At 46.8% G+C, this 24,689-nt stretch overlaps 1 protein-coding gene and 1 pseudogene across 3 annotated transcripts in view; one reads left to right on the top strand and one right to left on the bottom strand.

The window, feature by feature from the left end:
- The window catches only part of PARP1 (poly(ADP-ribose) polymerase 1), a 34,390-nt gene extending 13,183 nt beyond the window's left edge, over window positions 1-21,207 (bottom strand). The window contains exons 1-7 of one of the 3 annotated variants that reach the window (XM_077282153.1): window positions 20,860-21,207; window positions 13,462-13,623; window positions 12,877-12,987; window positions 10,803-11,020; window positions 889-985; window positions 613-729; window positions 282-458 (exon numbers count right to left, since the gene is read on the bottom strand). In XM_077282153.1, the coding sequence (XP_077138268.1) occupies window positions 282-458; window positions 613-729; window positions 889-985; window positions 10,803-11,020; window positions 12,877-12,987; window positions 13,462-13,623; window positions 20,860-20,979 (1,002 nt within the window). In that variant the 5' untranslated portion in view covers window positions 20,980-21,207. Of the gene's footprint in view, window positions 1-281; window positions 459-612; window positions 730-888; window positions 986-10,802; window positions 11,021-12,876; window positions 12,988-13,460; window positions 13,624-20,859 lie in introns of all 3 variants that reach the window. The other 2 variants (XM_077282151.1, XM_077282152.1) reach the window with 2 other exon arrangements.
- On the top strand, window positions 8,261-9,378 carry LOC143808909 (adenosine receptor A1 pseudogene; annotated as a pseudogene).
- Window positions 21,208-24,689: the final 3,482 nt, after the last annotated feature.

Genomic DNA, 24,689 nt, shown 5'->3' with positions numbered 1-24,689 from the left:
TAGTAGTTATATTCTTGTACATAGGAGCAGTATTATAGCAGTTATATTCTTGTACATAGGGGCAGTATTATAGTAGTTATATTCTTGTACATAGGGGGCAGTATTATAGTAGTTATATTCTTGTACATAGGAGCAGTATTATAGTAGTTATATTCTTGTACATAGGGGCAGTATTATAGTAGTTATATTCTTGTACATGGTGGCAGTAACTTTTCTCCTCTACATATGATAGTGAGGATTGGATTACAGGAGACACATAATAGACATGTTCTGCCACTTACCTTCGGTGTCACCCAGTCCTTTCTGTTTGGGGTCTGTGTTTTGGCCACACATTTCGTCCAGGAGCTGATGTCTCCGGTACAATAATAAGCATCGGTCTTGAACACAAACTGTCCTTCACATTCCTCACAAGGGAGCAAAGCACCAAACGCCATGCCATCTGCCACCTGGTCCATGATCTAAGGCATCACAAGGGAGAAAACAAATGAACGTGATTTACACTCACTCCGTAACAATACGGCAGCATATTCCAGGAGACAGATTATTTCTGCAGTTTACAAGATCTCTGCTTGCTGTGATTTAACATGTCGTGTCCTGGTGCGCGGCACTTACATTCGTCTCCCCAGACGGGACCTGCTGTTTGTTCGCGATCAGCAGCTCCTTCAGGTCATTGGTGCTGCAGACCTTCTTCAGCTCATCCTTTATGTTCCACACCAGCTCTGACTGCTCCTGTGCCGAGAGGAGACAGAAAACAAGTGTAAAACACAACATTTAAAATGATCATTGTCTCCCATGAAATGAGTCTGCAGTCAGCAATCACCCAACTAACAAGCGAATGATAAAACCCAGGAATATAGATATCAGACGTTCTGCACCTCACCAACTCACCTTCAGTAATTTTTGTAGCTTTGATTCCTTTTCTTTCTCCTTCTTCAATTTCTTTTTGGAAACAGCAGATCCGTCAATCTCATCTCCTTTCCTCTTCCTAAATCAATGTGATAGATCAACAGTCAACGAGCCGGGAAATTACATCTCACACTGTCCGAAATCTGCAGATGCCGCTGACCACGGTACAGATACTATATAGCAATGGTTTACATCACTCATCCTGTATTTTACTCCAGAGCTGCACTCACTATTCTGCTGGTGCAGTCACTGTGTACATACATTACATTACTGATCCTGAGTTACATCCTGTATTATACCCCAGAGCTGCACTCACTATTCTGCTGGTGCAGTCACTGTGTACATACATTACATTACTGATCCTGAGTTACATCCTGTATTATACCCCAGAGCTGCACTCACTATTCTGCTGGTGCAGTCACTGTGTACATACATTACATTACTGATCCGGAGTTACATCCTGTATTATACTCCAGAGCTGCACTCACTATTCTGCTGGTGCAGTCACTGTGTACATACATTACATTACTGATCCTGAGTTACCTCCTGTATTATACCCCAGAGCTGCACTCACTATTCTGCTGGTGCAGTCACTGTGTACATACATTACTGATCCTGAGTTACATCCTGTATTATACCCCAGAGCTGCACTCACTATTCTGCTGGAGCAGTCACTGTGTACATACATTACATTACTGATCCTGAGTTACATCCTGTATTATACCCCAGAGCTGCACTCACTATTCTGCTGGTGCAGTCACTGTGTACATACATTACTGATCCTGAGTTACATCCTGTATTATACCCCAGAGCTGCACTCACTATTCTGCTGGAGCAGTCACTGTGTACATACATTACATTACTGATCCTGAGTTACATCCTGTATTATACCCCAGAGCTGCACTCACTACTCTGCTGGTGCAGTCACTGTGTACATACATTACATTACTGATCCTGAGTTACATCCTGTATTATACTCCAGAGCTGCACTCACTATTCTGCTGGTGCAGTCACTGTGTACATACATTACATTACTGATCCTGAGTTACATCCTGTATTATACCCCAGAGCTGCACTCGCTATTCTGCTGGTGCAGTCACTGTGTACATACATTACATTACTGATCCTGAGTTACATCCTGTATTATACCCCAGAGCTGCACTCACTATTCTGCTGGTGCAGTCACTGTGTACATACATTACATTACTGATCCTGAGTTACATCCTGTATTATACCCCAGAGCTGCACTCGCTATTCTGCTGGTGCAGTCACTGTGTACATACATTACATTACTGATCCTGAGTTACATCCTGTATTATACCCCAGAGCTGCACTCACTAGGTTTGAGCGAAACGGGTCGTGCATTTTCATAAGTCGCCGACTTTGGCAAAGTCGGCGTCTCATGAAACCCGACCCGATCCCTGTGCGGGGTCGGCCATGCTGTACGCGATCTTGGCGCCAAAGTCGCATTTCGTATGATGCGTTTAGCGCCATTTCTTCAGCGTGGGCAGAGTGATGACATAGGTCGCATGTCATCGCTTGTGCGCAGTAGGGATTTGGAATGTGAAATACGAAATTTTCTGGACGGACGAGAGAGAGAGAGAGAGAGAGAGAGAGAGAGAGAGAGAGGGAGAGAGAGAGAGAGAGAGAGAGAGAGAGAGAGAGAGAGAGAGAGAGAGGGGGAGAGAGAGAGAGAGAGAGAGAGAGAGAGAGAGAGGGAGAGAGAGAGAGAGAGAGGGAGAGGGACACACACAGAGAGAGAGAGAGGGGGAGAGAGAGAGAGAGGGACACACACAGAGAGAGAGAGGGGGAGAGAGAGAGAGAGGGAGGGAGGGAGGGAGGGGGAGAGAGAGAGAGAGAGAGAGAGAGAGAGAGAGAGAGAGAGAGAGAGAGAGAGAGAGAGAGAGAGAGAGAGAGAGAGAGGGAGAGAGAGGGAGAGAGAGGGAGAGAGAGGGAGAGAGAGAGAGAGAGGGAGAGGGACACACACAGAGAGAGAGAGGGGGAGAGAGACACACACAGAGAGAGAGAGGGGGAGGAGAGAGAGAGAGGGAGAGGGAGAGGGAGAGGGAGAGGGAGAGGGGAGAGGGAGAGGGAGAGGGAGAGGGAGAGGGAGAGGGAGAGGGAGAGGGAGAGGGAGAGGGAGAGGGAGAGGGAGAGAGAGAGAGAGAGAGAGAAAAACAAAAAAAAAAAAGTCACTGTGTACATACATTACTGATCCTGAGTTACATCCTGTATTATACTCCAGAGCTGCACTCACTATTCTGCTGGTGCAGTCACTGTGTACATACATTACATTACTGATCCTGAGTTACATCCTGTATTATACCCCAGAGCTGCACTCACTATTCTGCTGGTGCAGTCACTGTATACATACATTACATTACTGATCCTGAGTTACATCCTGTATTATACTCCAGAGCTGCACTCACTATTCTGCTGGTGCAGTCACTGTGTACATACATTACTGATCCTGAGTTACATCCTGTATTATACCCCAGAGCTGCACTCACTATTCTGCTGGTGCAGTCACTGTGTACATACATTACATTACTAATCCTGAGTTACATCCTGTATTATACTCCAGAGCTGCACTCACTATTCTGCTGGTGCAGTCACTGTGTACATACATTACATTACTGATCCTGAGTTACATCCTGTATTATACCCCAGAGCTGCACTCACTATTCTGCTGGTGCAGTCACTGTGTACATACATTACATTACTGATCCTGAGTTACCTCCTGTATTATACTCCAGAGCTGCACTCACTATTCTGCTGGTGCAGTCACTGTGTACATACATTACATTACTGATCCTGAGTTACATCCTGTATTATACCCCAGAGCTGTACTCACTATTCTGCTGGTGGAGTCACTGTGTACATACATTACTGATCCTGAGTTACCTCCTGTATTATACCCCAGAGCTGCGCTCACTATTCTGCTGGTGCAGTCACTGTGTACATACATTACATTACTAATCCTGAGTTACATCCTGTATTATACCCCAGAGCTGCACTCACTATTCTGCTGGTGCAGTCACTGTGTACATACATTACATTACTGATCCTGAGTTACCTCCTGTATTATATCCCAGAGCTGCACTCACTATTCTGCTGGTGCAGTCACTGCGTACATACATTACTGATCCTGAGTTACCTCCTGTATTATACTCCAGAGCTGCAATCAGCCAGCGTCCTGGAGTTAGAGGCTTTTCTATGATCCCAGGTAATGATTTGGGGACGATTCCTCTTTCTCGGAGCGGAGTATAAGACTCATTAATGAAATCGATGATGAAACGTGACTCGGTGCAGCGAGCGCCCACTGTGGGGTTTGTTTCGTGTGACGCTGTGCTCCATAATTAGGACACTTTCCTAACGAGGTGTGACTGCTGTGTACCACGAGTAGGGACCCAGCTGGATCCTCTGGAGTGGGACATGAGGGGACATTAGAGCCTCAGCGTCTAATTACTGAGCTAATTAATCAAATCAATGATCGACACCTTCACTAATGATGGAGAGAGGCATCTGCTGCCAGGAGGGGACGCACTGATAAAAAGGAGGACAGGAGACCGGCGGACACGGGAACCATCCGACCTGCAGTCCTGGACGTCATCGGACATGGAGCAGCCCTGTAAGTCCTGTGCGGCCCATAGACGAGGTGAGCACATTCCAGGCAGGAAAGTGAGAACATCTAGGGGGTAGGAAGCCGACACTGTAAAGGGTTATCCCCCCCCCCCCCCCCAAAAAAAAACAAAACACAAAGTTGTCCCTTTATCTTATGATAGGGGAAACATGCCGATTACTAGGGGTCCAAAGCGTGGTATCCCCGGCAATTCTACGATCTGGAGGACAAGGCTCGGCTTTCTCCACTAGATCCATAATGAATAAGTGGAGCGGAGGTCGAGCACGTGCGCCAGCAGGACGGGGGCTGCCGAGCTCCATCACGGAGGTCCCAGAGCCTCCATCTTTGAGCAAGATGTCCTCCATCCCATGGATTGTGGATAATTTTTTGGGGGCGGTGAATAATCCTTTAAATAATAAGTGAGAGATATCAGAAGGTTATTGATGGAGGGTCCACAAGCAGAGACCCGAGAACGCGCAGCAGCAGACCCGAGTGCACGGTTGTGCTGCCAAAGAAACATTAACAATAGAGCTATTACCTCCAATCCTACCCCAACTCATATCGACCCCTTCACTTTACTCAGTCAGGAATGTTTTAATTAGTAAAAATATGTTTTCCCCCCTTTAACTCCTGTCAAAACCTGGGGTGAGTCTTTATGGGAACCTGTTACCTCTGAAAACGCCATTTCCCTGCAGATAGGAGGTTAATCTGTACTGTTACAATACAATCTGAAAGTCCAGCTTCTGGGAGAAAATAAACTTCTATCCTCCAGGGAGCTGCCGGCTTTCAGTCACGGGGACTAGTACGAAGCGATTACTGCCGCCCCGACACTGACAGCTTGCTTTGCAAAGATGCAAATGACTGAATGCAGGCGGCTCCGGGATGGGAATAACGTTAACGTGGCTACTGGTAGAATATTATCACTGCGGTGGTCGGGCAGCATTGCAAACTATTTATCTGCAGATTAACCCAATATGTGCACGTGAATCGCATTTTCCAAGTTGACAGGTTCCCGTTCAAGTAAGACGCATCCAATACTCCGAAAAATACAGATGCATTTACCGGCTGCATGCATTGTACACGTTGCATCTACTGCATTCACTGCATTTACTGCCTATGCAATGCGTATACTATGCAATTGTTTCACTAAACGTGTATTCTTCTAAGTAGTCACCTGTGCAGGGGATAAGCCATAACTCGTAGATCAGTGCGGTCTCTTCACTAGGTGCACAAGCTCGACCACCGCTCCATTTAAACATACAACCTCACCAATCTAGAGGCTATCACCTATCCTATGCACAGATGTTACTCCTTAAGAAATACACCTTTAAGAGCATGCATTGCAGATTTATGGAGCCTGCACCATATGGGCTGCAAGATTTCAGTATGTTGCTCCTACATAGGTCACATCATCCAGTGTAGCCCCCGGCGTTGGTGGCACTGTGGTGGGCAGCGTAGCCCCCGGCGTTGGTGGCACTGTGGTGGGCAGCGTAGCCCCCGGCGTTGGTGGCACTGTGGTGGGCAGCGTAGCCCCCGGCGTTGGTGGCACTGGCACTATGGTGGGCAGTGTAGGCCCCGTCGTTGATGGCACTGGCACTATGGTGGGCAGTGTAGCCCCCGTCATTGGTGGCACTATGGTGGACAGCGTAGGCCCCGACATAGGTGGCACTATGGTGGTGGGCAGTGTAGGCCCTGTCGTTGATGGCACTGGCACTATGGTGGGCAGCGTAGGCCCCGTCATTGGTGGCACTATGGTGGGCAGTGTAGCCCCCGGCATTGGTGGCACTATGGTGGGCAGTGTAGGCCCCGGCATTGGTGGCACTATGGTGGGCAGTGTAGGCCCTGTCGTTGGTGACACTATGGTGGGCAGTGTAGGCCCCGTCATTGGTGGCACTATGGTGGGCAGTGCGGGACCGTATCGCATGCCCCAATTAGCGCCTCCCAGGGGAGAATACGGCTGCGTACATAAAGAAGGTCCGTGAGTAATATGGACATATGGGTGCGTGCATGACCCCCATTGTGAGGCTCTGCTAACACTACAGGTCCTCAAAAAATTAGCATATAGTGTTACATTTCATTATTTACCATAATGTAATGATTACAATTAAACTTTCATATATTATAGATTCATTATCCACCAACTGAAATTTGTCAGGTCTTTTATTGTTTTAATACTGATGATTTTGGCCTACAACTCCTGATAACCCAAAAAACCTGTCTCAATAAATTAGCATATCAAGAAAAGGTTCTCTAAACGACCTATTACCCTAATCTTCTGAATCAACTAATTAACTCTAAACACATGCAAAAGATACCTGAGGCTTTTAAAAACTCCCTGCCTGGTTCATTACTCAAAACCCCCATCATGGGTAAGACTAGCGACCTGACAGATGTCAAGAAGGCCATCATTGACACCCTCAAGCAAGAGGGTAAGACCCAGAAAGAAATTTCTCAACAAATAGGCTGTTCCCAGAGTGCTGTATCAAGGCACCTCAATGGTAAGTCTGTTGGAAGGAAACAATGTGGCAGAAAACGCTGTACAACGAGAAGAGGTGACCGGACCCTGAGGAAGATTGTGGAGAAGGACCGATTCCAGACCTTGGGGAACCTGAGGAAGCAGTGGACTGAGTCTGGTGTGGAAACATCCAGAGCCACCGTGCACAGGCGTGTGCAGGAAATGGGCTACAGGTGCCGCATTCCCCAGGTAAAGCCACTTTTGAACCATAAACAGCGGCAGAAGCGCCTGACCTGGGCTACAGAGAAGCAGCACTGGACTGTTGCTAAGTGGTCCCAAGTACTTTTTTCTGATGAAAGTAAATTTTGCATGTCATTCGGAAATCAGGGTGCCAGAGTCTGGAGGAAGACTGGGGAGAAGGAAATGCCAAAATGCCTGAAGTCCAGTGTCAAGTACCCGCAGTCAGTGATGGTGTGGGGTGCCATGTCAGCTGCTGGTGTTGGTCCACTGTGTTTCATCAAGGGCAGGGACAATGCAGCTAGCTATCAGGAGATTTTGGAGCACTTCATGCTTCCATCGGCTGAAATGCTTTATGGAGATGAAGATTTCATTTTTCAGCACGACCTGGCACCTGCTCACAGTGCCAAAACCACTGGTAAATGGTTTACTGACCATGGTATTACTGTGCTCCATTGGCCTGCCAACTCTCCTGACCTGAACCCCATAGAGAATCTGTGGGATATTGTGAAGAGAAAGTTGAGAGACGCAAGACCCAACACTCTGGATGAGCTTAAGGCCGCTATTGAAGCATCCTGGGCCTCCATAACATCTCAGCAGTGTCACAGGCTGATTGCCTCCATGCCACGCCGCATTGAAGCAGTCATTTCTGCCAAAGGATTCCCGACCAAGTATTGAGTGCATAACTGAACATTATTATTTGATGGTTTTTTTGTTTGTTATTAAAAAACACTTTTATTTGATTGGACGGGTGAAATATGCTAATTTATTGAGACAGGTTTTTAGGGTTATCAGGAGTTGTAGGCCAAAATCATCAGTATTAAAACAATAAAAGACCTGACAAATTTCAGTTGGTGGATAATGAATCTATAATATATGAAAGTTTAATTGTAATCATTACATTATGGTAAATAATGAAATTTAACACTATATGCTAATTTTTTGAGAAGGACCTGTAGTGCAGGTCAGCACTGTGCAGCACTACAACTCTCAGCATGCTCCTATAAGGATGTTTTCACACATTTTGCTAGAAGGTTTGACTACTGACTGATGCACGGACTGGACGCGGGTCTCCAAGGCTGCAGAGCTCGGATCAGGAGACCCCCGGCGGCCCGTGCATCGTGGGGGGCATCGGAATGTGCCTTTATCTGTCCATCATCATCATCTAACGCCATCCTTTCGTCTCCAGAATAATCGCACGATGAACGTCAGCGACTTCATATTTACACTGAACGTCCCTTACACGGCGGCCGAGGTCGTGATCGCCTTCACCGCAGCCTTAGGCAACATCCTGGTGTGCGTCGCTGTCATGCAAGACCGGAAGCTGTGGACGGTGACCAACTACTTACTGGTGTCCCTGTCGGTGGCGGACGTGTGCGTCGGGGCGTTTGCCATCCCGTGTGCCGTCCTGACGTCCATCGGCATCCCCCGATACAACCTGGAGCTCTGCCTGCTCATGCTCTCCGTCCTGATCATGCTGACCATGAGCTCCACCTTCAGCCTCCTCGCCATCTCCGTGGACCGGTACATCGCAATCCTCAACCCCCTGAGGTACAGGAGCATAATGACCCCCAGCAACACGTTCATCCTCATCGTCACCGCCTGGATCGTTGCATTCCTCAGCGGGCTGATGCCCCTGATGGGGTGGCACAAGCCCCGGCCGCTGCACGGGTACTGCGTCTTCGTCCACGTCATCGACATGACTTACCTGGTGTATTTCTTTTCTTTAGTCTTCTTCTACTTGCCGGTAATCATTATGCTCGTCATCTACACCCAGATTTATTCTGCGGTAAGGAAGCAGCTGCACGGCACCGTGGCGGGCATGCAACAGGGCAATGCGGGCAAACAAGGCGCGGGGATAAAGGAGTTTAAGACGGCCACGTCCCTCTTCACCATCATCTTCTTCTTCATGCTCTGCTGGGCTCCTCTGCACGTGATGAACGGCGTCAGCCTGCTCTGCCCGGAGTGCTACATCCCCCCCGACGTCCTGGACATAGGCATCATCCTCACCCACGCCAACTCTGCCCTCAACCCCGTCATGTACGTCTACAAGCTCAAATCCTTCAGGAAGACCTTCAAGAAAGTCTTCCTGTGCAGGGACGGGGCGGTCACCCCCAGCAAACGTCCCCAGCGGGCCTCCATTGCTCCTCTACACTGATAAGAGCCATTAAAGGGGCTCTCCGGCTTGTATCAGAACTACTCATAAAGGGGTTGTCCGGGCATCTGATAATAACGACCTGTCCATGGGATACGCCATCAACACCGACAGCCGGCACCTCCACCGAATAACTGGGGGCAGTGCTGAGAGTCGGACCCCCGCCAATGTAGGATACATCATCAGTATCCAAAATCTGCACAATCCCTTTATAAGGTTCTTCTATCATCTACCTCAGTAATATCACAGTTTCTATATCCAGGTGTGTAGTGTGTACAGGCAGCAAACACCGCTGCAGCTCTCATTCACATTCTACATGTGACGTTATTAAGTCTAAAAAATAAAAGATTAAAATAAAATGACTGGATTATTTCAGAGATAACAATGATAACAGCAGCCATTACTGTGCCCACGAGGAGGTCAGCCTGCGCTCCAGACTCATCAATGCCACTCACTTATTTTTTTAAGTTAGATTACAACAATTACCGCTTTTTTAACACAAAACAATTCCTGTACTGATACTATACTGCAGAGCAGCACTCACTATTCTGCTGGTGCAGTCACTGTATACATACATTACTGATCCTGAGTTACATCCAGTATTATACCCCAGAGCTGCACTCACTATTCTGTTGGTGCAGTCACTGTGTACATACATTACATTACTGATCCTGAGTTACCTCCTGTATTATACTCCAGAGCTGCACTCACTATTCTGCTGGTGCAGTCACTGTGTACATACATTACATTACTGATCCTGAGTTACATCCTGTATTATACCCCAGAGCTGCACTCACTATTCTGCTGGTGCAGTCACTGTGTACATACATTACATTACTGATCCTGAGTTACATCCTGTATTATACCCCAGAGCTGCACTCCCTATTCTGCTGGTGCAGTCACTGTGTACATACATTACATATCCTGAGTTACATCCTGTATTATACTCCAGAGCTGCACTCACTCTTCTACTGGTGCAGTCACTGTGTACATACATTACATTACTGATCCTGAGTTACATCCTGTATTATACCCCAGAGCTGCGCTCACTATTCTGCTGGTGCAGTCACTGCGTACATACATTACATTACTGATCCTGAGTTACATCCTGTATTATACTCCAGAGCTGCACTCACTATTTTGCTGGTGCAATCACTGTGTACATACATTAGATTACTGATCCTGAGTTACATCCTGTATTATACTCCAGAGCTGCACTCACTATTCTGCTGGTGCAGTCACTGTGTACATACATTACATTACTGATCCTGAGTTACATCCTGTATTATACTCCAGAGCTGCACTCACTATTCTGCTGGTGCAGTCACTGTGTACATACATTACATTACTGATCCTGAGTTACATCCTGTATTATACCCCAGAGCTGCACTCACTATGTAGCTCTGGTCTGGGGGTTACACACATACCCGCTCTCGCTCTTCACTGCCGGGAGTTTGGCTTTCAGAGCCTCCTTGTCTTCTGCACTGAGGATGCTGAAGCCCATCATCTGGCTGGCGCTGTACATGGCGAGGAACCCAAGTTCCTCCCTGCGGCTCACAAAACAATCCGGGTGATACCAGCGGTCGATCATGCCCAGCTGAGGCCGTTCCACATCCACACTCTTTTTAGATAATCTGACCTGACCCTGAAGAGGAAACAGACACCGGTCAGTGAGTGAATCGTGTAGAGCAGCCTCATGAAACCCTGAACAGCACAGCCCATGTATGACGTTAAACCACCCTGGACCCCGGGTATAGTGGAGTGGCGGGGGGCTCCTGCTGCAGCCAGCTGCTTTACAGTCACACACAGGATGGAACTCTGGTAAAGTGAAAACTTCTGCAACTTTATAATACGCTTTCCCACACTATGCCCTTTAGTACAATCTATGCTTGTTTACAGTGAATAGGATCATTCCTAGGTTGCATGTTCTACTAATCTTTGCCCAGAAAACAAGCCTGGAGCCAAAACGGCTATTTTTCCAATATGGATTTGCAAATAAAAGTCTGTATGACTGAAATCAGCATTTCAGGGAGCTCACTGAATGCAATGCTATTATTTAATGAGATCTATATAAACCTGTATGTAGTGAGCTCCCTCTAGTGTTGGCTGTATAAATCTGTATGCAGCGAGCTCCCTCTAGGGGTGGCTGTATAAATCTGTATGCAGCGAGCTCCCTCTAGGGGTGGCTGTATAAATCTGTATGCAGCGAGCTCCCTCTAGGGGTGGCTGTATAAATCTGTATGCAGCGAGCTCCCTCTAGGGGTGGCTGTGTAAATCTGTATGCAGGGAGCTCCCTCTAGTGGTGGCTGTGTAAATCTGTATGCGAGCTCCTCCTAGTAGTGTCTGCATAAATCTGTATGTAGTGAGCTCCCCCTAGTGGTGTCTGCATAAATCTGTATGTAGTGAGCTCCCTCTAGTGGTGGCTGTATAAATCTGTATGTAGTGAGCTCCCCCTAGTGGTGGCTGTGTAAATCTGTATGCAGCGAGCGCCCTCTAGTGGTGGCTGTGTAAATCTGTATGTAGTGAGCTCCCTCTAGTGGCGGCTGTATAAATCTGTATGTAGTGAGCTCCCTCTAGTGGTGGCCGTATAAATCTGTATGTAGTGAGCTCCCCTAGTGGTGGCTGTATAAATCTGTATGTAGTGAGCTCCCCTAGTGGTGGCTGTATAAATCTGTACGTAGTGAGCTCCCTCTAGTGGTGGCTGTATAAATGTGTATGTAGTGAGCTCCTCCTAGTGGTGACTGTATAAATCTGTATGTAGTGAGCTCCCCCTAGTGGTGGCTGTATAAATCTGTATGTAGTGAGCTCCCCTAGTGGTGGCTGTATAAATCTGTATGTAGTGAGCTCCCCTAGTGGTGGCTGTATAAATCTGTATGTAGTGAGCTCCCCCTAGTGGTGACTGTATAATTCTGTATGTAGTGAGCTCCCTCTAGGGGTGGCTGTATAAATCTGTATGCAGTGAGCTCCCTCTAGTGGTGGCTGTGTAAATCTGTATGCAGTGAGCTCCCCCTAGTGGTGGCCATATAAATCTGTATGCAGTGAGCTCCCCCTAGTGGTGGCTGTATAAATCTGTATGTAGTGAACTCCCCCTAGTGGTGGCTGTATAAATCTGTATGCAGTGATCTCCCTCTAGTGGTGGCTGTATAAATCTGTATGTAGTGAGCTCCCTCTAGTGGTGGCTGTATAAATCTGTATGCAGTGATCTCCCTCTAGTGGTGGCTGTATAAATCTGTATGTAGCGAGCTCCCCCTAGTGGTGGCCATATAGATCTATGTAGTGAACTCTCCCTAGTGGTGGCTGTATAAATCTATGTAGTGAACTCTCCCTAGGGGTGGCTGTATAAATCTGTATGCAGTGAGCTCCTCCTAGTGGTGGAAGCAGCAAGAACCTTCTTTCATGAATACAATGGATTTGGAGCCATATATTATGAAAATGGATTAAAGACACAAATATATAATAAAAGATTAGTTTTTTTTTGCACAGTCCATTCTACATTGTTACCTTCTCTATCTTTTCCTCACAACCTTTGCAGGTGCTTCGGTTGGACTTCGCATATTCAGCTGCAAAATCATTCAGGGTCATACTTGCTTTACCGCCTTTCCCTTCACCTCCAGGAAATAAAAAAAAATAAAGGAGGTAAAAACGTATGTTGTAAACCAAATGGTATCAATAAGAACTATAGCTGGGCAAACAAAACAAGAAAAAAAACGGAAGGAAAAAAAAAAAAAAAAATAGTGTGTCACAAAACTTTATTTTTTAGCAAAGTTCAGATTTTTTTTTTTTTAGTGATTGAAATAACAGCAAAAATAATTTTTTACAAGTCTGGTATCATCATGATAGACTGAAGAAACATCTTTCAGGTCCATTTTTGTACCATACAATGAATGCTATAGAGGAAAAAAAAAAAAAAAGAGCCCCACCATATTATTGCACTTGAATTTTTAAGCAAATGGCATCAAAACCAGAACTCATAGTCCGAAAAAAAACAAACAAACAAAACAAAAAGTTAAAAAGGCAGCACAAATTCTAAGAGTAAAATGAAAGGTTCCAAGGGTCTTTGTTTCACAGATCTCCCCCCTCCTTACCGGCGGACATTCCTCCGCTTTCGATCGCCTTCTTGATCTTCTCCTGGTCCTCCCAGCGCAGCTCTGTGAACCCATCGATATCCCCGTTAGACAGGACTCGCGCCCGTTTCCAGAAGCAGGAATAGTGGTGCCAGTGTGGGACCTTCCCATCAAACATGGGGGACTGTAGGGGAAAAACAAACATTGGCTATCACACAGCCCCGCAGCCGAGCACCACTGCAATTTCTGATCCAGTCTCTAGATGCCGATGCATAAGTTTACACATCCACGTCCGTAAAGTGCTCAGATGGCGATGTGCTGTGTACTATCACGCCTGGAACTATCCTCTTTAACCCCTTCCCGACCCATGACGCCACGTAGGCGTCATGAAAACCCGTGCCAATCCGACCCATGACGCCTATGTGGTGTCATGGAATGATCGCGTCGCTGCAGATCGGGTGAAAGGGTTAACTCCTATTTCACCCGATCTGCAGAGACAGGGGGAGTTGTACTTCAGCCCAGGGGGGGTGGCTTTGCCCCCACGTGGCTACGATCGCTCTGATTGGCTGTTGAAAGTGCAACAGCCAATCAGAGCAATTTGCAATATTTCACCTATGAAAATGGTGAAATATTGCAATCCAGCCATGGCCGATGCTGCAATAGCATCTGCCATGGCTGGAAATCATGTTCTGCCCCCCCCACCGCCCCCGATCTCCTCCCCAGTCCTCAGTTTTTGTCCGGTACCCCCCTCCGTTCCCCTGTCCGCTCCCCCGTGCTCCTGTCCGCTCCCCCGGTCCTCCGACCCCCCCCCCCGTGCTCCGATCCACCCCCCCCACCACCCCCTCATACTTACCGAGCCTCCTGAAGTCGGTCCGTCTTCTCCCTGGGTGCTGCCATCTTCCAAAATGGCGGGCGCATGCGCAGTACGCCCGCCGGCCGGCAGATGCGTTCCATGTACATTTTGATCAAGTTTACCACAGTATCACAGTGATCAAAATAAAAAAAATAGTAAATTACCCCCCCCCCCCCTTTATCACCCCCATAGGTAGGGACAATAATAAAATAAAGAAAATATTTTTTTTTCCCACTTGGGTTAGAACTAGGGTTAGGGTTAGAACTAGGGTTAGGGTTAGAACTAGGGTTAGGGTTAGAACTAGGGTTAGGGTTAGAACTAGGGTTAGGGTTAGAACTAGGGTTAGGGTTAGAACTAGGGTTAGGGTTAGAACTAGGGTTAGGGTTAGAACTAGGGTTAGGGTTAGAACTAGGGTTAGAACTAGGGTTAGGGTTAGAACTAGGGTTAGGGTTAGAACTAGGGTTAGCGTTAGAATTAGGCTATGTGCACACGGTGCGGATTTGGCTGCAGATCCGCAGCGGATTGGCCTCTGTGGATTCATAGCAGTGTTCCATCAGGTTTACAGTACCATGTAAACCTATGGAAAACCAAATCCGCTGTGCCCATGGTGCGGAAAATACCACGCGGAAATGCTGCGCTGTATTTTCCGCAGCATGTCAATTCTTTGTGCGGATTTCGCAGCGTTTTACCAGCTGTTCCTCAATAGGAATCCGCAGGTGAAATCCGCATAAAAAACACTGGAAATCCGCGGTAAATCCGCAGGTAAAACGCAGTGCCTTTTACCTGCGGATTTGTCAAAAATGGTGCGGAAAAATCTCACACGAATCCGCAACGTGGGCACATAGCCTTAGGGTTAGGGTTGGAATTAGAGTTAGGGTTGGAATTAAGGCTAGGGTTGGAAATAGGATTAAGAATAGGCTTGTGGTTAGGGTTATGGTTAAGGTTAGGGGTGTGTTGGGGTTAAAGTTGTGGTTAGGGTTGGGGTTAGGGGTGTGTTGGGGTTAGGGGTGTGTTGGGGTTAGGGGTGTGTTGGGGTTAGGGGTGTGTTGGGGTTAGGGTTAGGGGTGTGTTGGGGTTAGGGGTGTGTTGGGGTTAGGGTTAGGGGTGTGATGGGGTTAGTGTTGGAGTTAGAATTTAGGGGTTTCCACTGTTTAGGCACATCAGGGGTCTCCAAACGCAACGTGGCGCCACCATTGATTCCAGCCAATCTTGCGTTCAAAAAGTCAAATGGTGCTCCCTCCCTTCCGAGCCCCGACGTGTGCCCAAACAGTGGTTTACCCCCACATATGGGGTACCAGCATACTCAGGACAAACTGGACAACAACGTCCGTTGTCCAGTTTCTCCTTTTACCCTTGGGAAAATAAAAAAATTGTTGCTAAAAGATCATTTTTGTGACTAAAAAGTTAAATGTTCATTTTTTCCTTCCATGTTGCTTCTGCTGCTGTGAAACACCTGAAGGGTTAATAAACTTCTTGAATGTGGTTTTGAGCACCTTGAGGGGTGCAGTTTTTAGAATGGTGTCACTTTTGGGTATTTTCAGCCATATAGAACCCTCAAAATGACTTCAAATGTGAGGTGGTCCCTAAAAAAAATGGTTTTGTAAATTTTGTTGTAAAAATGAGAAATCACTGGTCAAATTTTAACCCTTATAACTTCCTAGCAAAAAAAAAATGTGTTTCCAAAATTGTGCTGATGTAAAGTAGACATGTGGGAAACGTTATTTATTAACTATTTTGTGTCACATAACTCTCTGGTTTAACAGAATAAAAATTCAAAATGTGAAAATTGCGAAATTTTGAAAATTTTCGCCAAATTTCCATTTTTTTCACAAATAAACTCAGAAATTATCGACCTAAATTTACCACTAACATGAAGCCCAATAGGTCACGAAAAAACAATCTCAGAACCGCAAGGATCCGTTGAAGCGTTCCTGAGTTATTACCTCATAAAGGGACACTGGTCAGAATTGCAAAAAACGGCAAGGTCATTAAGGCCAAAATAGGCTGGGTCATGAAGGGGTTAAAGGGGTTCCAACATTTGTGGGACAGGATTTTTTTATTATTATTATTACTACATGCAGTGATTTGGGGAAAAACAAAAATTTTTTCTGTTGATTTTTATTACAAATTTGCACCGTTTGCCATTTACAGACGGTTTCCTCGCACATTCAGCTTTGATGTGGTCATAAATCAGCTGAGGAAGTCAAAGAGAATGAAAGTTATACCGACAATGGAAATATATTTTTTATTTGCAAAGCACGAGGTTCCCCCCCCCCCATCTGCTTTTCTTCTGCACATACGGTATCACAGAGCTGAGTGGGTTCTCCTACTCTTATCTGCTAAACCTACATTTTCCAGCAGCACCCAGCTGCTCCTCAATGCTGCAGGCCCCTCGCTCTGCTCTCCCTGACACTCAGATCTCAACATAGCCAAGTCTTATTTCTTTGGACCAGGTGACCATTGACAGTTTTGAATGTAGTGACGGTGACCCATTATTTGGCCAATATTCATTGGTGGCTCATGAGGAACAGGCTCTCCATGGCATGCAGAGCAGAGCATAGAACGGCTGAGCTGTGCTGCTACAAGGATGCAGTGAGAGCGCTCCGGGGGAGGCTTTATTACACAGGGTCACTAGGTACAGCTGATATCAATCAGATCTCCAGCATAGTGTAGCTGAGCTGTGCTGCAACCCGGTTGTCAGATGCTTTATTACACAGGGTCATTAGGTGCAGTTGATATCAATCAGATCTTCGGCATAGTGTAGCTTGAGCTGTGCTGCAACCTGGTTGTCAGATGCTTTATTACACAGGGTCATTAGGTACAGCAGCTATCAATCAGATCTCCGGCATAGCGTAGCTGAGCTACAACCCGGTTGTCAGATGCTTTATTACACAGGGTCATTAGGTGCAGCAGCTATCAATCAGATCTCCGGCACAGCGTAGCTGAGCTGTGCTACAACCCGGTTGTCATATGCTTTATTACACAGGGTAATTAGGTGCAGCAGCTATCAATCACATCTCTGGCACAGCGTAGCTGAGCTGTGCTACAACCCGGTTGTCAAATGCTTTGTTACACAGGGTCATTAGGTGCAGCAGCTATCAATCAGATCTCCGGCATAGCGCAGCTGAGCTGTGCTACAACCCGGCTGTCAGGTGCTTTAATATGAAAGTAGCAAATCAGTGCAGAAATCCAATAGTATTTGCACAGGTGATTAGTTCTGTATATACAGAAAACTGAGACAGGTATGATTTGGGGAATAACCCTTTAAGGTCTCCGTCGACAGCAGATAAACGCCTGCCACCCCCCGATAATGGTGGCATCAGCTGACAGTATAATATGTGCGGGGCCTCTCGTATCTCCCCATTGGGATTGGTGAATTCCAGTGGTCGATCATTTTCTCTTCGAGGACATAAATCGATGCCAAGAGTCGAGCAGCAGTCATCTCAGAAGACAGGAGCTCAGCCGAATGGTCCGACATACGGCGGGAGAAGGAGGTTCGCCAATGACCACTTTGGCTGACTGCTGTCTAATAGGTCTGGGGGTCTTTGCAATCTGTCATGTCAGAATGAGCTCACTGACAGATTCTCAGAAAACTCATTAAAGCTGCCAGCATTAGAATGAGAAAGACAAAAGTAACTATTTTCATAGAACCCCACTGTAAATAGGATTGTGCAGTCCCAAATGCATTTATGGAAAGAAAACCATAATATTGTCCCCAATGATAGACGACCCCTTTAAGCCCATATGCCCATTTTCTGATCCGGCTCCCAGACGCCGATGTGTGGAGTGTGCCCACCCTGTAATCCTAAGGCAATAAGATGAGCACCATTACCCCGGCGTTGGCGGAGCACCGTACTCTAGGGGACACCTGACAGCACGGCGTTCACATACGGCCTGGCGACTGATGCGGCAACCGCGAGAAAGCTGCAGAAGTTGTATGCAAGTCAGGCAGGAAGTGTCGGGGGGCATGGAGGAAGCAGCCCACGTACACCCACGTCCCTGCACTTCCTGACTGCTGCCACTACCTGAGACATAGCAAAAATCTGTGCACCCCGTGGAACGAAGACAGGAATGTAACTGATCCTGTAATGCAGAAACTTATATTTAAAGGGGAAGATCCAGGAAGTCTGAAATCTGCATTCTAGTTACAAAATAGACACCTGGGCGGCATCATAGAAACCGGGCATGAGATCGATTAAGTTTGTTTATTTTTTCTCAACACTGGGAGTACCCCCTTTAACCCCTTACCGACATCAGGCGTAATAGTACACCGATGTCGGGATCCCTCCCCACATCTTTCCCGGGACACGTCAGCTGTTTTGAACATCAAACATGTGCCTGCAATAGCCGCGGGTAGAATCGCAATCTACCCATGGCTATTAACCAGCGAAATGCCGCTGTCAAACTCTGGCAGGAGCATTTAATGTTTCCAAGCTCTCATTCACCCCCCACATCCGATCACTGGCTCGCTCTTCTTATCTGCACCTCAAAAACATTTCTAAAATTCGCCCTTTTCTTACTTTCGACTCTGCAAAAACTCTTACTGTTTCACTTATTCATTCTCGTCTGGACTATTGTAACTCTCTACTAATCGGCCTCCCTCTTACCAAACTCTCCCCGCTCCAATCTGTCCTGAATGCTGCAGCCAGGATCATATTCCTCACCAACCGTTACACCGATGCCTCTACCCTGTGCCAGTCATTACACTGGCTACCCATCCACTCCAGAATCCAGTACAAAACTACTACCCTCATCCACAAAGCACTCCATGGCTCAGCACCACCCTACATCTCCTCTCTGGTCTCAGTCTACCACCCTACCCGTGCCCTCCGCTCCGCTAATGACCTCAGGTTAGCATCCTCAATAATCAGAATGACTAATGATCAGGTTCCTCTCATCATGTTCTCATACACTTTATGCAGTTAATAGCCTCTGTGTCTGTACTGCTACATACTTAGGCTGATAACTGGTTCATGCAGCTTTACATGAACACCCGAGCCTTACACTATGGCTGGTCCGAATAACTAAAGCAATTGTTACCATCCACCTCTTGTGTCCCCCCTTTTCCTCATAGTTTGTAAGCTTGCGAGCAGCAGGGCCCTCACTCCTCCTGGTATCTGTTTTCATCTGTGTTTATTGTTATGCTGTAATGTCTATACAAAACCCTCTATAAGGAAAAGCGCTGCGGAATATGTTGGCGCTATAAAAATAATAAATATTTTTATTAATACTAAAAATAATAATATTTAAATCGCACTTCTGGCCATCGGGCTGGAAATAAGCACACCGGTGGGTGACTCACGTGATCAGGGTGTCACTGATGTGTTAGCATGACAACCCGAGTCCTCTATGGTTGTCAGTGTCTGCTTGCTGTGAGCGCCACCCAGTGGTCGGTGCTCATAGCAAGTCAGTAAATCTGCTATATAGAGGCGATCTGATCATTGCCTGTATGTAGCAGAGCCGATAAAGTTGGGGAGAGGGAGAGGGAGAGAGATATTAAATCACACCCTTTCAAAATAAAACATAAAAGTCAAACATACACATATTTGGTATCGCCGTGTTCAGAATCGCCTGATCAATAAAATAAAAAAAATAAGGATTAACCTGATCTATAAACGGCACAGCGAGAAAAAGTCAAAATTACGGTTTTTGGGTCGCCGCAACCTTGCATTAAAATGTAATAGGTGATCAAAAGAACGTATTTGCACAGAAATGGTATTATTAAAAACTTCAGCTCAGCGCTCAAAAAAAATAAGCCCTCACCCTAAAATGGAGACGCTACGGGTATCGGAAAATGGCGCAATTTATTTATTCTTTTAACAAAGTTTGGAATTTTTTTTCACCACTTAGATAAAAAATAACCTAGACATGTTTGGTGTCTATGAACTCGTAATGACCTGGAGAACCATAATATCAGGTCAGTTTTAGCATTTAGTGAACCTAGCAAACAAAAACCCAAAAAACCAGTGTGGGATTGCACTTTATTTTGCAATTTCACCGCACTTGGAATTTTTCTCCCATTTCCTAGTACACGACATGGTAAAACCAATGGTGTTGCTCAAAAGTCCAACTCGTCCCGCAAAAAAACAAGCCCTCACATGGCCGTATTGACGGAAAAATAAAAAAGTTGTGACTCTGGGAAGGAGGGGAGCGAAAAACGAGAACGCAAAACCGAAAAAACGCTCGGGGGGGGGGGGGGGGGGGGTTAAATGCACAGGAAAGCAGCTTATTGCTCCGGAAGCACCCCTCTAAGTGACCGGGAATAGTTTTGCAAGTAGAACGCCCCTTTAAGTGCAGTGGAATAGTTTCACACCAGCTTCAGGGATTTATTGCATAGGAATACATGCACAGGAATAATTTTACATGTAGAACGCCCCTTTAAGGGCAGGAGCCTACAGCTTATTACACCTGGAACACCCCTTTAAGTGCATGTTGATGCTGCGACATTTCAGATGGCAGTGTTTTTCATGTAATAGTCGCAGGAGGGTACTTTATACCGGAAGTGTCCCCCCGTGACCCGGGCACACGGCTCTGCACGGAGCCCCGCCGCCGCCGCCGCATGATTACCTGCACCATGATGGCGAGGCGCAGCGACTCCTTGACGATGTTATCCCCGCATTTCTTGCACGAGGCCCGGCCGCTCTTGGCGTACTCGGCCCGGTACAGCTTCTCGGAGGCCTCGGCCATGTCTGCAGGCGGAAGGGATGAGCCGGTCAGGACGCGGACACAACACACGCAGGGCACGGGAGCACCAGCGGCGGCGTGCAGCAGCCAGGAGCCCGCCACACAACGGAGCAGGCAGCAACAGCCGAGCACCGAGCGCTCCCTGCACCTCACACTGCAGCCTGCGGATCGGCCGGCGACTACTCCGCCCTGCTGAGCGGAAGAGACTAGAACCAGGAGATAACGGGGCTGGGGCAGGACGTCACGTGGTCGGCAGACTTGGGGCTGTTTGTGTTGTTCCCCTCAAACCACGTGACTGCTCATATCCCCCCACTAGTGTCCCAAGAAGGGTCCCCCACTGTCACCCCGCGGCGTGGAATCCAGGCCAGGAGCTCCACCGCTGTGCTTAGGAAACCTTTATTAGCCCCTCCATGACCCAACCATTTATCTCATTTTTTTTTTTTTGCTCTTTAATTTTTTTTTTTTTTTTTTCACCCTTTCTTCCAAAACCCTTCATTATTTTTTATTGATCGCTATAAAGACCCGTTTTAGGTTGTTTTTTTTTTTGGCAGATATTTATTGTATACTGTACTGAAAAATGGGGGGGGGGGGAAATTGAAAATCATGAAATAAAAAAATGTGATTCCGCCATAGTTTTTTTTTTTTTGGGGGGGGGGGTTGTTGTCATGGAGTCGATTGTACGGTAAAAGTGACCCGATGACACGATTCTGCAGGACCGTAACGTGACGGCGACGCCAAACGTGTTTGTATTTATACGAATATAGAAAATTGTTTAAAAAAAAAAAAAAAAAAATCGCTATTATATAAAACCTGTAAAAACTTTTTAAAATTTATTTTTCCATTGGTTAACCCTTGTGAGGGCTCGTCTTTTGTGTACCGGGCTGTACTTTTTGATGGTACCATTTTTGGCATACAGATGATGTTTTGATTTTTTTTTTATTGAATTGCAACATTTCTGGTGTTTCAATAATATATATTTTTTTCTTTTTGCAATGTTTTTAACATATGGCTTAAATATTTTTTTCTTTTTGACAAACCAGACTTTTTTTTGGATATGATAATACCAAAAATATTATTTTTTTTATACATCTATCATTTTTTATTTATTTTTTAATTGGCAAAAGGGGTTGATTTACATAAACATGCGGATAAAATTGTAAAAAAAAAATGTATTTTACCTTGTGATAAAGGAAGAAAAACGCACAATAAAGAGTACAGTAACTTGAAATCAGAGTTTGCTTTCTTAATTTCTATTCAACAGTAAAAAAAAAAATGAAAATGAAAATGTCCTGGACATAAATGATGGCACCCCTAGAAAAAAAATGAAAATAATTTGACCATTGGGACGTGTGAAACTAAGGGCTGTCTTTTAATTAGCATCACAGGGGTCTACAAACTTGTAATTAGTTAGTCGCTTATTTACAGGGTGAAAAGTAGTCATTGTGCTGTTTGGAATCATGGCGTACTACACAGAATATGGAGCAAAGAAAGCTCAAGAGAGAGATGTGTCAGGAGATCAGAGAGAAAGTCATAGACAAACATGATACAGGTAAAGGCTATAAGACGTCTGCTAACACCTCGATGTTCCTGTTAATACAGGAGCACAGATTATTGAGAAGTTTAGGGTCTGCAGCATTTTGGAAAATTACATCAGCTATATGTTCACAAATGCAAAAATGGAGCAAAGACAAGAACATTGTACCTCCTGTGAAACATGGAGGAGGCTTGGTTATGTCCTGGGTCTGCTTTACGGCATCTGGCACAGGAGGGTCTTGGATCTGTGGATACACTGAAATCTCTAAACTATCAAGACATTCTGGAGCGAGATGTGCTGCCGAGTGTCAGAAAGCTTGGTCTCAGTCACAGGTCATGAGTCCTCCAACAGGATAGTGACCCAAAACAGCAAAAAAACATGAAAGAATGGCCAAGAACAAAGCATCAGACTCTTCTGTAGAGGCTTCTATGACCTTGATCTAAGGCCATGTTCACACTTTGCGGTGTGCTCTGCGGGTTTATCCCGCAGTGGAATTGATAAATCTGCAGGGCAAAACCGCTGCGGTTATCCCTGCAGATTTATCGCGGTTTGTTCCGCGGTTTCCGCTGCGGGATTACTCCTATACTATTGATGCTGCATATGCAGCAATATGCAGCATCAATAGTAATGATAAAAATAATAAAAATTGGTTATACTCCCCCTCTGACGTCCCGATCTCCTCGGCGCTGCACGTGGCGGTCCGGTTCCAAAGATGCTGTGCCGAGAAGGACCCTTCGTGACGTCACGGTCATGTGACCGCGGCGTCATCACGGTCATGTGACCGCGAGGTCACCACAGGTCCTGCTCGCACAGCAACTCTGACTGGCCGGCCGCGTGCAGCGCTGAGAGGCGAGTATAGCATCATTTTTTATTTTTATTCTTTTTTTTACCCCAAATATGGTTCCCAGGGCCTGGAGGAGAGTCTCCTCTCCTCCACCCCGGGTACCACCCGCATATTAACCGCTTACTTCCCGCAACGTGGGCACAGCCCCATGCGGGAAGTAAGCGGTTCAATGCATTTCTATGGGTGCAGAATCGCAGCGATTCTGCACAAAGAAGAGACATGCTGCGGGTTTTAAACCGCTGCGTTTCTGCGCGGTTTTTCCCGCAGCATGTGCACAGCGGTTTGCGGTTTCCATAGGGTTTACATGTTAATGTAAACGCTATGGAAACTGCTGCGGACCCGCAGCATCAAAATCGCCGCGGATCCGCGGTAAAAAACGCAAAGTGTGAACATGGCCTAAATCCTACTGAACATCTGTGGAAGTAGCTGAGACCAGGAGTCTGAAGAAGATGTCTCCACACCTGAGACACGAGGAGCCGTCTGTAGGGATGAGTGAACCCGAACTTCAAAGTTCAGAGTTCGTAATGGACACCGAACACAGAGTTTTTTCCACAAATCCGTTTTACTATTTGGCTTCCGTGCCGAATAAAGTTTGTTGAAAGGCTGCAGCGCAGCCAGTCCATGAGCTTTTAGGCTGTGGGCAGTTCCAGAGCCATCACAGCCATGCTAAATATTGGCATGGCTGCGACTGGCCGGCGCAACACGTGACCGGCCTATATAAAAGCTGGATCATGGGTTGTGCTGCCATATTAGTCTCAGCACTGGTGCAGAGTGCCCTATCAGCCTGGTGCAGAGTGCCCTAACAGCCTGGTGCATAGTGCCATATCAGCCTGGTGCATAGTACCATATCAGCCTGGTGCAGAGTGCCCTAACAGCCTGGTGCAGAGTGCCCTAACAGCCTGGCGCAGAGTGCCCTAGCAGTGTGGTGCAGAGTGCCCTAACAGCCTGGTGCATAGTGCCATATCAGCCTGGCGCAGAGTGCCCTAGCAGCGTGGTGCAGAGTGCCCTAACAGCCTGGTGCATAGTGCCATATCAGCCTGGTGCATAGTGCCATATCAGCCTGGCGCAGAGTGCCCTAGCAGCCTGGTGCAGCGTGCCCTAACAGCCTGGTGCATAGTATATCAGCCTGGTGCAGAGTGCCCTATCAGCCTGGTGCAGAGTGCCCTATCAGCCTGGTGCAGAGTGCCTTATCAGCCTGGTGCAGAGTGCCATATCAGCCTGGCACAGAGTGCCATAGCAGCCTGGTGCAGAGTGCCCTAACAGCCTGGTGCAGAGTGCCCTAACAGCCTGGTGCATAGTGCCCTAGCAGCCTGGCGCAGAGTGCCCTAGCAGCCT

The sequence above is a fragment of the Ranitomeya variabilis genome, chromosome 2 (genome assembly GCF_051348905.1).
Source record: "Ranitomeya variabilis isolate aRanVar5 chromosome 2, aRanVar5.hap1, whole genome shotgun sequence".
Classification (NCBI taxonomy): Eukaryota; Metazoa; Chordata; class Amphibia; order Anura; family Dendrobatidae; genus Ranitomeya; species Ranitomeya variabilis.
This window is presented reverse-complemented; position numbering and strand designations above follow the sequence as displayed.